General features: G+C 43.7%; 1 protein-coding gene across 1 annotated transcript in view; it reads left to right on the forward strand.

Annotated features, from left to right (window-relative positions):
* Positions 1-17,500, forward strand: part of ptprt (protein tyrosine phosphatase receptor type T) — a 321,896-nt gene that overhangs the window by 133,638 nt on the left and 170,758 nt on the right. Inside the window, exons 9-10 of the mRNA XM_076082072.1 lie at positions 15,309-15,424; positions 15,509-15,689. Coding sequence (XP_075938187.1) covers positions 15,309-15,424; positions 15,509-15,689 — 297 coding nt within the window. The remainder of the gene's footprint in view (positions 1-15,308; positions 15,425-15,508; positions 15,690-17,500) is intronic.

Genomic DNA, 17,500 nt, shown 5'->3' on the forward strand with positions numbered 1-17,500 from the left:
GACAAAGGAGAGCTCTTACTACCAAAGATGATGTTCTGAGGGACAAAGGAGAGCTCTTACTACCAAAGATGATGTTCTGAGGGACAAAGAAGAGCTCTTAGAACCAAAGATGATGTTCTGAGGGACAAAGGAGAGCTCTTAGAACCAAAGATGATGTTCTGAGGGACAAAGGAGAGCTCTTAGAACCAAAGATGATGTTCCGAGAGACAAAGAAGAGCTCTTACAACCAAAGATGATGTTCCGAGGGACAGAGAAGAGCTCTTAGAACCAAAGATGACATTCCAAGGGACAAAGGAGAGCTCTTAGAAACAAAGATAATGTTCTGAGGGACAAAGAAGAGCTCTTAGAACCAAAGATGATGTTCTGAGGGACAAAGGAGATCTTAGAACCAAAGATGATGTTCTGAGGGACAAAGAAGAGCTGTTACTACCAAAGATGATGTTCCGAGGGACAAAGAAGAGCTCTTAGAACCAAAGATGATGTTCTGAGGGACAAAGGAGAGCTCTTACTACCAAAGATGATGTTCTGAGGGACAAAGAAGAGGTCTTAGAACCAAAGATGATGTTCTGAGGGACAAAGGAGAGCTCTTAGAACCAAAGATGATGTTCTGAGGGACAAAGGAGAGCTCTTAGAACCAAAGATGATGTTCCGAGAGACAAAGAAGAGCTCTTACAACCAAAGATGATGTTCCGAGGGACAGAGAAGAGCTCTTAGAACCAAAGATGACATTCCGAGGGACAAAGGAGAGCTCTTAGAACCAAAGATGATGTTCTGAGGGACAAAGGAGAGCTCTTACTACCAAAGATGATGTTCTGAGGGACAAAGAAGAGCTCTTAGAACCAAAGATGATGTTCTGAGGGACAAAGGAGAGCTCTTAGAACCAAAGATGATGTTCTGAGGGACAAAGGAGAGCTCTTAGAACCAAAGATAATGTTCTGAGGGACAAAGAAGAGCTCTTAGGACCAAAGATGATGTTCTGAGGGACAAAGGAGAGCTCTTAGAACCAAAAATGATGTTCTGAGGGACAAAGAAGAGCTCTTAAAACCAAAGATGATGTTCTGAGGGACAAAGGAGAGCTCTTAGAACCAAAGATGACGTTCTGAGGGACAAAGGAGAGCTCTTACTACCAAAGATGATGTTCTGAGGGACAAAGAAGAGCTCTTAGAACCAAAGATGATGTTCTGAGGGACAAAGGAGAGCTCTTAGAACCAAAGATGATGTTCTGAGGGACAAAGGAGAGCTCTTAGAACCAAAGATCACGTTCCGAGGGACAAAGGAGAGCTCTTAGAACCAAAGATGATGTTCTGAGGGACAAAGAAGAGCTGTTACAACCAAAGATGATGTTCCGAGGGACAAAGAAGAGCTCTTAGAACCAAAGATGATGTTCTGAGGGACAAAGGAGAGCTCTTAGAACCAAAGATGATGTTCTGAGGGACAAAGGAGAGCTCTTAGAACCAAAGATCACGTTCCGAGGGACAAAGGAGAGCTCTTAGAACCAAAGATGATGTTCTGAGGGACAAAGGAGAGCTCTTAGAACCAAAGATCACGTTCCGAGGGACAAAGGAGAGCTCTTAGAACCAAAGATGATATTCTGAGGGACAAAGGAGAGCTCTTAGAACCAAAGATCACGTTCCGAGGGACAAAGGAGAGCTCTTAGAACCAAAGATGATGTTCTGAGGGACAAAGAAGAGCTGTTACAACCAAAGATGATGTTCCGAGGGACAAAGAAGAGCTCTTAGAACCAAAGATGATGTTCTGAGGGACAAAGGAGAGCTCTTAGAACCAAAGATGATGTTCTGAGGGACAAAGGAGAGCTCTTAGAACCAAAGATCACGTTCCGAGGGACAAAGGAGAGCTCTTACTACCAAAGATGATGTTCTGAGGGACAAAGGAGAGCTCTTACTACCAAAGATGATGTTCTGAGGGACAAAGAAGAGCTCTTAGAACCAAAGATGATGTTCTGAGGGACAAAGGAGAGCTCTTACAACCAAAGATGATGTTCCGAGGGACAGAGAAGAGCTCTTAGAACCAAAGATGACATTCCTAGGGACAAAGGAGAGCTCTTAGAACCAAAGATAATGTTCTGAGGGACAAAGAAGAGCTCTTAGAACCAAAGATGATGTTCTGAGGGACAAAGGAGATCTTAGAACCAAAGATGATGTTCTGAGGGACAAAGAAGAGCTGTTACTACCAAAGATGATGTTCCGAGGGACAAAGAAGAGCTCTTAGAACCAAAGATGATGTTCTGAGGGACAAAGGAGAGCTCTTAGAACCAAAGATGATGTTCTGAGGGACAAAGGAGAGCTCTTAGAACCAAAGATGATGTTCCGAGAGACAAAGAAGAGCTCTTACAACCAAAGATGATGTTCCGAGGGACAGAGAAGAGCTCTTAGAACCAAAGATGACATTCCGAGGGACAAAGGAGAGCTCTTAGAACCAAAGATGATGTTCTGAGGGACAAAGGAGAGCTCTTACTACCAAAGATGATGTTCTGAGGGACAAAGAAGAGCTCTTAGAACCAAAGATGATGTTCTGAGGGACAAAGGAGAGCTCTTAGAACCAAATATGATGTTCTGAGGGACAAAGGAGAGCTCTTAGAACCAAAGATAATGTTCTGAGGGACAAAGAAGAGCTCTTAGAACCAAAGATGATGTTCTGAGGGACAAAGGAGAGCTCTTAGAACCAAAGATGATGTTCTGAGGGACAAAGGAGAGCTCTTAGAACCAAAGATGATGTTCCGAGAGACAAAGAAGAGCTCTTACAACCAAAGATGATGTTCCGAGGGACAGAGAAGAGCTCTTAGAACCAAAGATGACATTCCGAGGGACAAAGGAGAGCTCTTAGAACCAAAGATGATGTTCTGAGGGACAAAGGAGAGCTCTTACTACCAAAGATGATGTTCTGAGGGACAAAGAAGAGCTCTTAGAACCAAAGATGATGTTCTGAGGGACAAAGGAGAGCTCTTAGAACCAAATATGATGTTCTGAGGGACAAAGAAGAGCTCTTAGAACCAAAGATGATGTTCTGAGGGACAAAGGAGAGCTCTTAGAACCAAAGATGATGTTCTGAGGGACAAAGAAGAGCTCTTAGAACCAAAGATGATGTTCTGAGGGACAAAGGAGAGCTCTTACAACCAAAGATGATGTTCCGAGGGACAGAGAAGAGCTCTTAGAACCAAAGATGACATTCCTAGGGACAAAGGAGAGCTCTTAGAACCAAAGATAATGTTCTGAGGGACAAAGAAGAGCTCTTAGAACCAAAGATGATGTTCTGAGGGACAAAGGAGATCTTAGAACCAAAGATGATGTTCTGAGGGACAAAGAAGAGCTGTTACTACCAAAGATGATGTTCCGAGGGACAAAGAAGAGCTCTTAGAACCAAAGATGATGTTCTGAGGGACAAAGGAGAGCTCTTACTACCAAAGATGATGTTCTGAGGGACAAAGGAGAGCTCTTACTACCAAAGATGATGTTCTGAGGGACAAAGAAGAGCTCTTAGAACCAAAGATGATGTTCTGAGGGACAAAGGAGAGCTCTTAGAACCAAAGATGATGTTCTGAGGGACAAAGGAGAGCTCTTAGAACCAAAGATGATGTTCCGAGAGACAAAGAAGAGCTCTTACAACCAAAGATGATGTTCCGAGGGACAGAGAAGAGCTCTTAGAACCAAAGATGACATTCCGAGGGACAAAGGAGAGCTCTTAGAACCAAAGATGATGTTCTGAGGGACAAAGGAGAGCTCTTACTACCAAAGATGATGTTCTGAGGGACAAAGAAGAGCTCTTAGAACCAAAGATGATGTTCTGAGGGACAAAGGAGAGCTCTTAGAACCAAATATGATGTTCTGAGGGACAAAGGAGAGCTCTTAGAACCAAAGATAATGTTCTGAGGGACAAAGAAGAGCTCTTAGAACCAAAGATGATGTTCTGAGGGACAAAGGAGAGCTCTTAGAACCAAAAATGATGTTCTGAGGGACAAAGAAGAGCTCTTAAAACCAAAGATGATGTTCTGAGGGACAAAGGAGAGCTCTTAGAACCAAAGATGACGTTCTGAGGGACAAAGGAGAGCTCTTAGAACCAAAGATGATGTTCCGAGAGACAAAGAAGAGCTCTTACAACCAAAGATGATGTTCCGAGGGACAGAGAAGAGCTCTTAGAACCAAAGATGACATTCCGAGGGACAAAGGAGAGCTCTTAGAACCAAAGATGATGTTCTGAGGGACAAAGGAGAGCTCTTACTACCAAAAATGATGTTCTGAGGGACAAAGAAGAGCTCTTAAAACCAAAGATGATGTTCTGAGGGACAAAGGAGAGCTCTTAGAACCAAAGATGACGTTCTGAGGGACAGAGAAGAGCTCTTAGAACCAAAGATGACATTCCGAGGGACAAAGGAGAGCTCTTAGAACCAAAGATGATGTTCTGAGGGACAAAGGAGAGCTCTTACTACCAAAGATGATGTTCTGAGGGACAAAGGAGAGCTCTTAGAACCAAAGATGATGTTCTGAGGGACAAAGGAGAGCTCTTAGAACCAAAGATAATGTTCTGAGGGACAAAGAAGAGCTCTTAGGACCAAAGATGATGTTCTGAGGGACAAAGGAGAGCTCTTAGAACCAAAAATGATGTTCTGAGGGACAAAGAAGAGCTCTTAAAACCAAAGATGATGTTCTGAGGGACAAAGGAGAGCTCTTAGAACCAAAGATGACGTTCTGAGGGACAAAGGAGAGCTCTTACTACCAAAGATGATGTTCTGAGGGACAAAGAAGAGCTCTTAGAACCAAAGATGATGTTCTGAGGGACAAAGGAGAGCTCTTAGAACCAAAGATGATGTTCTGAGGGACAAAGGAGAGCTCTTAGAACCAAAGATCACGTTCCGAGGGACAAAGGAGAGCTCTTAGAACCAAAGATGATGTTCTGAGGGACAAAGAAGAGCTGTTACAACCAAAGATGATGTTCCGAGGGACAAAGAAGAGCTCTTAGAATCAAAGATGATGTTCTGAGGGACAAAGGAGAGCTCTTAGAACCAAAGATGATGTTCTGAGGGACAAAGGAGAGCTCTTAGAACCAAAGATCACATTCCGAGGGACAAAGGAGAGCTCTTAGAACCAAAGATGATGTTCTGAGGGACAAAGGAGAGCTCTTAGAACCAAAGATCACGTTCCAAGGGACAAAGGAGAGCTCTTAGAACCAAAGATGATGTTCTGAGGGACAAAGGAGAGCTCTTAGAACCAAAGATCACGTTCTGAGGGACAAAGGAGAGCTCTTAGAACCAAAGATGATGTTCTGAGGGACAAAGAAGAGCTGTTACAACCAAAGATGATGTTCCGAGGGACAAAGAAGAGCTCTTAGAACCAAAGATGATGTTCTGAGGGACAAAGGAGAGCTCTTAGAACCAAAGATGATGTTCTGAGGGACAAAGGAGAGCTCTTAGAACCAAAGATCACGTTCCGAGGGATAAAGGAGAGCTCTTACTACCAAAGATGATGTTCTGAGGGACAAAGGAGAGCTCTTACTACCAAAGATGATGTTCTGAGGGACAAAGAAGAGCTCTTAGAACCAAAGATGATGTTCTGAGGGACAAAGGAGAGCTCATAGAACCAAAGATGATGTTCTGAGGGACAAAGGAGAGCTCTTACAACCAAAGATGATGTTCCGAGGGACAGAGAAGAGCTCTTAGAACCAAAGATGACATTCCGAGGGACAAAGGAGAGCTCTTAGAACCAAAGATAATGTTCTGAGGGACAAAGAAGAGCTCTTAGAACCAAAGATGATGTTCTGAGGGACAAAGGAGATCTTAGAACCAAAGATGATGTTCTGAGGGACAAAGAAGAGCTGTTACTACCAAAGATGATGTTCCGAGGGACAAAGAAGAGCTCTTAGAACCAAAGATGATGTTCTGAGGGACAAAGGAGAGCTCTTACTACCAAAGATGATGTTCTGAGGGACAAAGGAGAGCTCTTACTACCAAAGATGATGTTCTGAGGGACAAAGAAGAGCTCTTAGAACCAAAGATGATGTTCTGAGGGACAAAGGAGAGCTCTTAGAACCAAAGATGATGTTCTGAGGGACAAAGGAGAGCTCTTAGAACCAAAGATGATGTTCCGAGAGACAAAGAAGAGCTCTTACAACCAAAGATGATGTTCCGAGGGACAGAGAAGAGCTCTTAGAACCAAAGATGACATTCCGAGGGACAAAGGAGAGCTCTTAGAACCAAAGATGATGTTCTGAGGGACAAAGGAGAGCTCTTACTACCAAAGATGATGTTCTGAGGGACAAAGAAGAGCTCTTAGAACCAAAGATGATGTTCTGAGGGACAAAGAAGAGCTGTTACAACCAAAGATGATGTTCCGAGGGACAAAGAAGAGCTCTTAGAACCAAAGATGATGTTCCGAGGGACAGAGAAGAGCTCTTAGAACCAAAAATGATGTTCTGAGGGACAAAGAAGAGCTCTTAAAACCAAAGATGATGTTCTGAGGGACAAAGGAGAGCTCTTAGAACCAAAGATGACGTTCTGAGGGACAAAGGAGAGCTCTTACTACCAAAGATGATGTTCTGAGGGACAAAGAAGAGCTCTTAGAACCAAAGATGATGTTCTGAGGGACAAAGGAGAGCTCTTAGAACCAAAGATGATGTTCTGAGGGACAAAGGAGAGCTCTTAGAACCAAAGATCACGTTCCGAGGGACAAAGGAGAGCTCTTAGAACCAAAGATGATGTTCTGAGGGACAAAGAAGAGCTGTTACAACCAAAGATGATGTTCCGAGGGACAAAGAAGAGCTCTTAGAATCAAAGATGATGTTCTGAGGGACAAAGGAGAGCTCTTAGAACCAAAGATGATGTTCTGAGGGACAAAGGAGAGCTCTTAGAACCAAAGATCACATTCCGAGGGACAAAGGAGAGCTCTTAGAACCAAAGATGATGTTCTGAGGGACAAAGGAGAGCTCTTAGAACCAAAGATCACGTTCCAAGGGACAAAGGAGAGCTCTTAGAACCAAAGATGATGTTCTGAGGGACAAAGGAGAGCTCTTAGAACCAAAGATCACGTTCTGAGGGACAAAGGAGAGCTCTTAGAACCAAAGATGATGTTCTGAGGGACAAAGAAGAGCTGTTACAACCAAAGATGATGTTCCGAGGGACAAAGAAGAGCTCTTAGAACCAAAGATGATGTTCTGAGGGACAAAGGAGAGCTCTTAGAACCAAAGATGATGTTCTGAGGGACAAAGGAGAGCTCTTAGAACCAAAGATCACGTTCCGAGGGATAAAGGAGAGCTCTTACTACCAAAGATGATGTTCTGAGGGACAAAGGAGAGCTCTTACTACCAAAGATGATGTTCTGAGGGACAAAGAAGAGCTCTTAGAACCAAAGATGATGTTCTGAGGGACAAAGGAGAGCTCATAGAACCAAAGATGATGTTCTGAGGGACAAAGGAGAGCTCTTACAACCAAAGATGATGTTCCGAGGGACAGAGAAGAGCTCTTAGAACCAAAGATGACATTCCGAGGGACAAAGGAGAGCTCTTAGAACCAAAGATAATGTTCTGAGGGACAAAGAAGAGCTCTTAGAACCAAAGATGATGTTCTGAGGGACAAAGGAGATCTTAGAACCAAAGATGATGTTCTGAGGGACAAAGAAGAGCTGTTACTACCAAAGATGATGTTCCGAGGGACAAAGAAGAGCTCTTAGAACCAAAGATGATGTTCTGAGGGACAAAGGAGAGCTCTTACTACCAAAGATGATGTTCTGAGGGACAAAGGAGAGCTCTTACTACCAAAGATGATGTTCTGAGGGACAAAGAAGAGCTCTTAGAACCAAAGATGATGTTCTGAGGGACAAAGGAGAGCTCTTAGAACCAAAGATGATGTTCTGAGGGACAAAGGAGAGCTCTTAGAACCAAAGATGATGTTCCGAGAGACAAAGAAGAGCTCTTACAACCAAAGATGATGTTCCGAGGGACAGAGAAGAGCTCTTAGAACCAAAGATGACATTCCGAGGGACAAAGGAGAGCTCTTAGAACCAAAGATGATGTTCTGAGGGACAAAGGAGAGCTCTTACTACCAAAGATGATGTTCTGAGGGACAAAGAAGAGCTCTTAGAACCAAAGATGATGTTCTGAGGGACAAAGAAGAGCTGTTACAACCAAAGATGATGTTCCGAGGGACAAAGAAGAGCTCTTAGAACCAAAGATGATGTTCCGAGGGACAGAGAAGAGCTCTTAGAACCAAAGATGATGTTCTGAGGGACAAAGGAGAGCTCTTACTACCAAAGATGATGTTCTGAGGGACAAAGGAGAGCTATTAGAACCAAAGATGATGTTCTGAGGGACAAAGGAGAACTCTTAGAACCAAAGATGATGTTCTGAGGGACAAAGGAGAGCTCTTACTACCAAAGATGATGTTCTGAGGGACAAAGGAGAGCTCTTACTACCAAAGATGATGTTCTGAGGGACAAAGAAGAGCTCTTAGAACCAAAGATGATGTTCTGAGGGACAAAGGAGAGCTCTTAGAACCAAAGATGATGTTCTGAGGGACAAAGGAGAGCTCTTAGAACCAAAGATTATGTTCTGAGGGACAAAGGAGAGCTCTTAAAACCAAAGATGATGTTCTGAGGGACAAAGGAGAGCTCTTAGAACCAAAGATGATGTTCTGAGGGACAAAGGAGAGCTCTTAGAACCAAAGATGATGTTCCGAGAGACAAAGAAGAGCTCTTACAACCAAAGATGATGTTCCGAGGGACAGAGAAGAGCTCTTAGAACCAAAGATGACATTCCGAGGGACAAAGGAGAGCTCTTAGAACCAAAGATGATGTTCCGAGGGACAGAGAAGAGCTCTTAGAACCAAAGATGATGTTCTGAGGGACAAAGGAGAGCTCTTACTACCAAAGATGATGTTCTGAGGGACAAAGGAGAGCTCTTAGAACCAAAGATGATGTTCTGAGGGACAAAGGAGAACTCTTAGAACCAAAGATGATGTTCTGAGGGACAAAGGAGAGCTCTTACTACCAAAGATGATGTTCTGAGGGACAAAGGAGAGCTCTTACTACCAAAGATGATGTTCTGAGGGACAAAGAAGAGCTCTTAGAACCAAAGATGATGTTCTGAGGGACAAAGGAGAGCTCTTAGAACCAAAGATGATGTTCTGAGGGACAAAGGAGAGCTCTTAGAACCAAAGATTATGTTCTGAGGGACAAAGGAGAGCTCTTAAAACCAAAGATGATGTTCTGAGGGACAAAGGAGAGCTCTTAGAACCAAAGATGACGTTCTGAGGGACAAAGGAGAGCTCTTAGAACCAAAGATGACGTTCCGAGGGACAGAGAAGAGCTCTTAGAACCAAAGATGACGTTCCGAGGGACAAAGGAGAGCTCTTAGAACCAAAGATGATGTTCTGAGGGACAGAGGAGAGCTCTTAGAACCAAAGATGATGTTCTGAGGGACAAAGGAGAGCTCTTAGAACCAAAGATGACGTTCCGAGGGACAAAGGAGAGCTCTTAGAACCAAAGATGATGTTCTGAGGGACAAAGGAGAGCTCTTACAACCAAAGATGATGTTCTGAGGGACAAAGGAGAGCTCTTACTACCAAAGATGATGTTCTGAGGGACAAAGAAGAGCTCTTAGAACCAAAGATGATGTTCTGAGGGACAAAGGAGAGCTCTTAGAACCAAAGATGATGTTCTGAGGGACAAAGGAGAGCTCTTAGAACCAAAGATGATGTTCTGAGGGACAAAGGAGAGCTCTTAGAACCAAAGATCACGTTCCGAGGGACAAAGGAGAGCTCTTAGAACCAAAGATGATGTTCTGAGGGACAAAGAAGAGCTCTTAGAACCAAAGATGATGTTCCGAGGGACAAAGGAGAGCTCTTAGAACCAAAGATGATGTTCTGAGGGACAAAGGAGAGCTCTTACTACCAAAGATGATGTTCCGAGGGACAAAGGAGAGCTCTTAGAACCAAAGATGATGTTCTGAGGGACAAAGGAGAGCTCTTACTACCAAAGATGATGTTCTGAGGGACAAAGGAGAGCTCTTACTACCAAAGATGATGTTCCGAGGGACAAAGAAGAGCTCTTACAACCAAAGATGATGTTCCGAGGGACAAAGAAGAGCTCTTAGAACCAAAGATGATGTTCTGAGGGACAAAGAAGAGCTCTTAGAACCAAAGATGATGTTCTGAGGGACAAAGAAGAGCTCTTAGAACCAAAGATGATGTTCTGAGGGACAAAGGAGAGCTCTTAGAACCAAATATGATGTTCTGAGGGACAAAGGAGAGCTCTTACTACCAAAGATGATGTTCTGAGGGACAAAGGAGAGCTCTTACTACCAAAGATGATGTTCCGAGGGACAAAGAAGAGCTCTTACAACCAAAGATGATGTTCCGAGGGACAAGGAAGAGCTCTTAGAACCAAAGATGACATTCTGAGGGACAGAGAAGTGCTCTTATAACCAAAGATAATGTTCTGAGGGACAAAGGAGAGCTCTTAGAACCAAAGATGATGTTCTGAGGGACAAAGGAGAGCTCTTACTACCAAAGATGATGTTCCGAGGGACAAAGAAGAGCTCTTACAACCAAAGATGATGTTCCGAGGGACAAAGAAGAGCTCTTAGAACCAAAGATGATGTTCCGAGGGACAAAGAAGAGCTCTTACAACCAAAGATGATGTTCTGAGGGACAAAGAAGAGCTCTTAGAATCACTCTCTCCTAAAGTTACTTCTGATTGGAGGAAAGGTCTGCAGTCTTGCTCCAAAGTTAAAAGAGTTGAATGTTGATGAGTTTTGCTTTAACCCTCAGTCGTTGGTTTCATGCAGAGAAACGTAATTAAGATCCACGAAAAGACATCTGCTGCTGCAAGAAGTCCTTTTAATCCCATTCATCCAAGTCCTAAAGCTACAGGGGCGTGTGTGTGTGTGTCTGTGTGTGTGTGTGTGTGTGTGTGTGTGTGTGTGTGTGTGTGTGTGTGTGTGTGTGTGTGTGTGTGCGTGCGTGCGTGCGTGTGTGCGTGTATGTGTTGCAGAGGAGTTTTCAGTGTATTTCTATATTTCAGGTTATTTGTTGCTTTGTGTCTTTCTTTATTTCTTACATCTGTTTGTGTGGAGATGAAGGCAACTTTAATGGCTTTTCTGAAAAGAACAAAGTAGTGTGGAACTTCTGATTGTGTGTGTGTGTGTGTGTGTGTGTGTGTGTGTTTGTGTGTATGTGTGTGTATGTGGAGGCAATGAACCAATTTAAAGACATTTTCGAAACTGATTAAGAGTCTCTGATCATTTGATGAGGGAGCTACTCAGTAATATTACATACTTCATTTTTTTATTTTTATTAATGAGGTGAATCTAACAATGTCATTAAGTGCTTCAATGAAGGCTCAATGTGTGTGTGTGTGTGTGTGTGTCTGTGTGTGTGGGGGGGGGGGGGGGGGGGGGGGGACTCATGCATGTAATTTATATGAAAGGGATTATTGGTACTTCAGTTTGGGCAATGCAGTAAAATACTCTACACACACACATACACACACACACACACACACACACATACACAAAGGTCAAAAGCCTCCATGATGTTTTTTGTCTGATCTTGCTTGTTTGCCTTGAAGGTTCATCGTCACAGGAGAGTCTGCCTCTGTGTGTTTGTTTGTGTGCATAAGTGTGTGTGTGTGTGTGTGTATGTGTGTGTATATATGTGTGTGCGTTTGTGTGTGTTAGGTAGACAGTAGGCTCTTATTGCTTTGGGATGCAGATTAAATGTGCAACCTCTGCAAAACATATCAACGGTCACACAGCTAAAGCTGAATTCACATCAGCCTCAGGGGAGTGTGTGTTTGTGTGTGTTGTTGTTGTGGTGGGAGCTGTGATCTCTAGTATTAATTGTTTTTCTAGCCTTTGGCCACTGTAGCTCTGGTAATATGTAATGTCCTGACATTCACTCACACACACACTCACTCACACACACACACACACACCCTGGAAGCAGAACGTTGTCCCTGCCGTGTTTCTCCCAGAGGGAAGCAAAGCTCTCCGTGTCTCTGTGACACCAACTCTTCTTCTACTCTTTTTTTTCATGTTTTTTTCCTTTTAGGTTTTTTTGAAAACAAAAAACACAGAAGAAGAGAGCAGCAGAGGTAGAGAGAGAGAGAGAGAGAGAGAGAGAGAGAGAGAGAGAGAGAGAGAGAGAGAGAGAGAGAGAGAAGAAGGAGGAATGAGGGATGGAGGAGGGATGATGAAGGGAAGAAGCAGGAATGAAGGAGGCATGAAGGAAGGATGAAGGGGGGATGATGGAGGGAAGATGAAACAGACATTTTGAAATTAACAGAGTGACAAAGAAAAGAGGAGAAATAAACTCTTAACAAGGACAGAAGATAGACGTAAGGAGACAAGGAAAAAAAGAGATGAAAACAAGAGAGCAACCTGGAGGAGGATGGGGGAGCGTAGGGAGGCAGCAAGATTGATTTCCTCTCCTCCTTTTCCTCCTCTCCTCCCTCCTCTCTGGACCGTTTCCCTTAAGTCTCTGGATTAATGGCTCCATTTCTGCTGCTCATTCTTCAGATTCAGGACGGCGTCACAAAACAATTCACCAGGTCCTGGTCTGAACTAGATCTCTACCTGACAGAACACCCTGTTTTTACATGTGACCATTATGTTAAACTAGACGTGTTGTTGCTCCATTACACTCTAAACGGGTTTCCTTTATCCAGAAGGTTGGCGGTTCGATCCCCGGCTCTTACTTGTCCAGACCCTGAACCCCATGTTGCTCCCCACTGCTCCTAAAATACTTTGAAAGAGATGGATAGAGAGGTCTGATATCATGTATCCAGCTCATTTAAATCTGTAACACCAACAGACCAGAGACCAGTCTGGTGTCACAGGCAGTCAGAGGTCATTGGTCATGTAGTGGTAGAAGAGTCTGTAACTCTAACACTTAGCCTCTGTTGTCAAGGGCCACTTGTACCTCCCGCTGCTCCACAGGGAGAGGAGGCCCTCTGGTTTGTCCTCATCTGTTCGGCCCACACGCCGACACGCTAACTCCTGACCCGTCCTGATTAATGATTCATTAATTAATGCTCTCTCTGCAGCTCTTTGTCCGTTGGTGGATCTTCTCCGTTCACTGAAGTCCAGCCCTCTAAAATGATCACAATCATGTTTTAAGTCCCCTTAAATTTGGTAATATAGTGAAATAATACAGTCACCAAAAAAAAGACCAATGAATAAAACTACTGTGATATAAACCACCCCAACAGACTCGCACTCTTTTATTGATCAGGTATTGATAAGGAGAGATGACTTTAGGAGGCTGCAGGGTTGAGGATGGAGGAGAGATGACTTTAGGAGGCTGCAGGATTGAGGATAAAGGAGAGATGACTTTAGGAGGCTGCAGGATTGAGGATGGAGGAGAGAGATGTGGCATTTATCAGGACCAAGGGCAGCCTGAGAGACATCTTCATCATCTTCATCATCGACCTCACCTTATATATTTGTATAAATAAATATATAATTCATAACTCTCTTCCTCTCAGTGTGATTGTACAGTAATAAGTATACCCCCCCCCCCCCCAAACGGAAATGATCAGAGGAGCTCCCGCTGATCCCAGACCAGATTATGAGAGATTAGCCCCCATCATAGCTAACAGAGAGATTAAGCTGCTGTGTTGTTCCCTCCAGACCTCTGAGCATAATCTCCTCACAGAAACATGCTCACAGTCTTTGCACTAATTTATGACTATCGTTGGTAAAACCTGCTGATTCCTTTGAGTCTCTGCGGCTCAGTGACGAGTGATGATGTCTCAAATAGAGGAATTACAGCGTTCATTAAAGGAACATCACTGATATGTTTGATTACAGGTTCGCTCGCTTTGGTTCCTGCTGGAACGTCTTTAGATCAGATGTTTGCTCTTCTCATCAGACTGTGATGTGAATAATCTACTGTTTATACCTTTCATTTTTATAACAAGCTATAACTATGAAATCAAATCTCTGCATGATTCTGCATGAGACGATCACTTCACTGGCTCCAGGTTTCTCTGCCCAGCACATTAATACTATATTCATATTTAACACTATATTAATACTTAATCTCATAAACGGATATCTTTTTTATCTGATTGTAGTCAAATGGAAACAAGAATGCCGGTCTATCGCTGCCTTTTGTTCTCCAGATTACTACGCGGCTTTGTCTACAAACGGATGGCACCACATGGAGCCTGGAGTCTGAACCCTAAAGACATCCGATCCGTCTGAAGACCTGAGACGGATCATCCACGTTCTGTCTAATCATGTCTCGTTAAACTGATTTTACGTTTACTTTAAGCAGCTTGTCTGAACAATCTCATAATTACCCTCTAGGGTTACGTTTCATAGGTTGAGCAATTATTGTAGGAGCCATCAATTAGTTTGGCTTTTATCATTAGAAAATGATGAGGTTTTAAGTTATTGCCCAAGAAAGGTTAATAGTAACTTTTCATTCATTTATAAAGTGAGAAAGAAAAGAAAAAAGATGCTTAATGTTCCTGATGGACTTAGTCATAAATTAACTTAAATAAAGTTCAAACTTTACTATAAAATGTGAACGTTTTGTAGTCAAACATCAGTGAAGTCAGTGCCTTGCTCAAGGACTCTAGGAGCTCAGAACAATGAGGATCTTTAGCTCCAGACTTTGACTTTAAACGTTCCGTCAGTTTAAATGTGTGCTGAGGATCAGAGGACCGATCCTCCGATAGTCAGACTTCATGAACGAGACTCTTCTCTCCTGTGTGTCTGTTTGAAGAGGAGCAGCTCTTCTTCCCTCAACATCTCTTCGTATCTTCTCTGATAATGCAGTGAACTAAGTGGACAAACAGAGAGATCGGTTTAGAGTTCAGTCAGTCGGGGTTCAAACCTGCAACATATGGTGTGTCTGTGTGTGAGGGGCAGTAATAGAGACCACTGGTTGGATCCACTGATCCGTGTCACAGAGACACTGAGCTTCATAAAAACATGAATGTCAACATTCTGCTCCTCTGGAATGTGAGTGAAATATTAAAAATAGTCTCTTTCTGGAGCTCAGTGAGTTAGATTATATTCTCAATTTATGAAAGATGTTGATATGAAAAATCATTGGTGGATACATTTTGAAGAATTATTTGTGATTAGTTTGTAAAAAACAGATTTTGGATCCTCAGCTGATCAGACGTCAAAGGCAACTTGAGACATTATCTTGTAACCGAACGTTCAGATATTAATAATATTAATAATAATAATTAAGAGTTTCTCCACAGAAGAATGGTCCACATTATCTCTTCGTATCGACCTTCTGTGTTTCCTGATGAATGAACGTTCTTCTCTGTCCGTCTCTCCTTCAGATCCGGTCCACGGTCCCCAGAACGTCAACGTGGTGGACGTCCGAGCCCGTCAGCTGACCATCCAGTGGGAGACGTTTGGGTACGCGGTGACTCGCTGCCACAGCTACAACCTGACGGTAAGTTTAACATTCACAGCTTCACAGCTCGTTGTGCTCCACATCACAGTGTCATGAAGGTCCTTCTCTCCCTCTGTGTTCCAGGTCCAGTACCAGTATGTGTTCAACCAGCAGGAGTTTGCAGCGGAGGAGCTGATCCAGACCTCGTCCCACTACACCCTGAGGGGCCTGAGGCCCTTCGTCACCGTCAGACTGCGTCTGGTCCTCGCCAACCCGGAAGGCAGCAAAGAGAGCGAGGAGATCGTCAAACAGACGGAAGAGGACGGTGAGTGGAAACAACAGTGTGACCCTCCTGATCGGTCCAGTAGATGTATTACATTATGAATAGATCAACGTGTTCACTCAAACTCCAACTCTCTTCAAAAATAACACGTGAGGCATCTCAACAGACTCAAGTTACATTTTGTATGATTGTTTTGCCACTGAAAATAATAAAGTTCGATTTTTTACATTCAAAGATGGTTTATTTAATCTGAAGCATGCAGCATTAAAGCAGCATTAGCTTCCATGATCAGTGAATCATCTTTGAATGAGAGAGAATGAGACATTCCACAAATCATTCATAACAAATAACAAATATACTAATGATCCAACGATCCCGTCCTCATTGTAGAGACGTGAGTACCATGAAGCCGTGTGCCTCATTATGAGACACTTCCTGTTAGATCACAGGTTTAATTCCTGCCGTGTTCACCGCTCTGCCCCTCGGCGCTGACACACTTCATCACTGCTCAAATATAGATGAAGCCGAGCGGCTCACATGATGTAAACTCTTGTTTCCTTTCCAGGGGCTCCGTGTTCTCCTCATTCAGACTGTTTGCCTCTAATAACTCATTGATGCTTCACATTCCTCTCAACAACATGTCGGAGATGAACTGCAGTAAAAGCTCAGATCCATCAGAGAGACGTCTGCTAAGCAGCGTGAAGACATAACTCTCTCATGTGTTCCCTCCTCAGGGCTCACATCTCTCCTCCTCGTCTCATAACCAATATCACACACGAACACACGCACGCACACACACACTCACACTCACTCACACACTCACACACACACAGACACACTCTCACACACACACTCACTCACTCACACACACACAGACACACTCTCACACACACACACACTCACTCACACACACTCTCACACACACACACTCTCACACACACACACACACTCGCACACACACACTCACACTCACTCACACACTCACACACACACAGACACACTCTCACACACACACACACTCACACTCACTCACACACACTCTCACACACACACACTCACACACTCGCACACACACACTCACTCACTCACACACTCACACACACACAGACACACTCTCACACACACACACACTCACACTCACTCACACACACACACACACACTCTCACACACACACACTCACACACACACACACACACTCGCACACACACACTCACTCACTCACTCTCACACACACTCTCACACACACTCACTCACTCACTCACACACACACTCACTCTCACACACACACACACTCACTCTCTCACACACACACACACACTCTCACTCACACACACACACTCTCACACACACACACACTCTCACACACACACACGCACACACACACACACACACACACTCACACACACTCTCACACACACTCACACCCACTCACACACACACAGACACACACACACGCACTCACACACACTCTCACACACACTCACACACACTCACACACACACAGACACACACACACACACTCTCACACACTCTCACACACACTCACACACACTCACACACACACAGACACACACACACACACTCACACACACTCTCACACACACTCACACTCACACTCACACACTCACTCACACACACACGCACACACACACACACACACAGACACACACACTCACACTCACTCACACACACTCACACACACACAGACACACACTCACACTCACTCACACACTCACACAAACTCTCACACACACACACACACACACAAGCCTCTAAAAAAAATTAACATGACCGGTGAGAAGAAAAAAAAAAGCCTGAATTGTTTTGTTCTTAATTGTTTTTTATTTAACAT

Source organism: Anarhichas minor, unplaced genomic scaffold, assembly GCF_050575085.1.
Source record: "Anarhichas minor isolate MPS153535 unplaced genomic scaffold, ASM5057508v1 ptg000089l, whole genome shotgun sequence".
Classification (NCBI taxonomy): domain Eukaryota; kingdom Metazoa; phylum Chordata; class Actinopteri; order Perciformes; family Anarhichadidae; genus Anarhichas; species Anarhichas minor.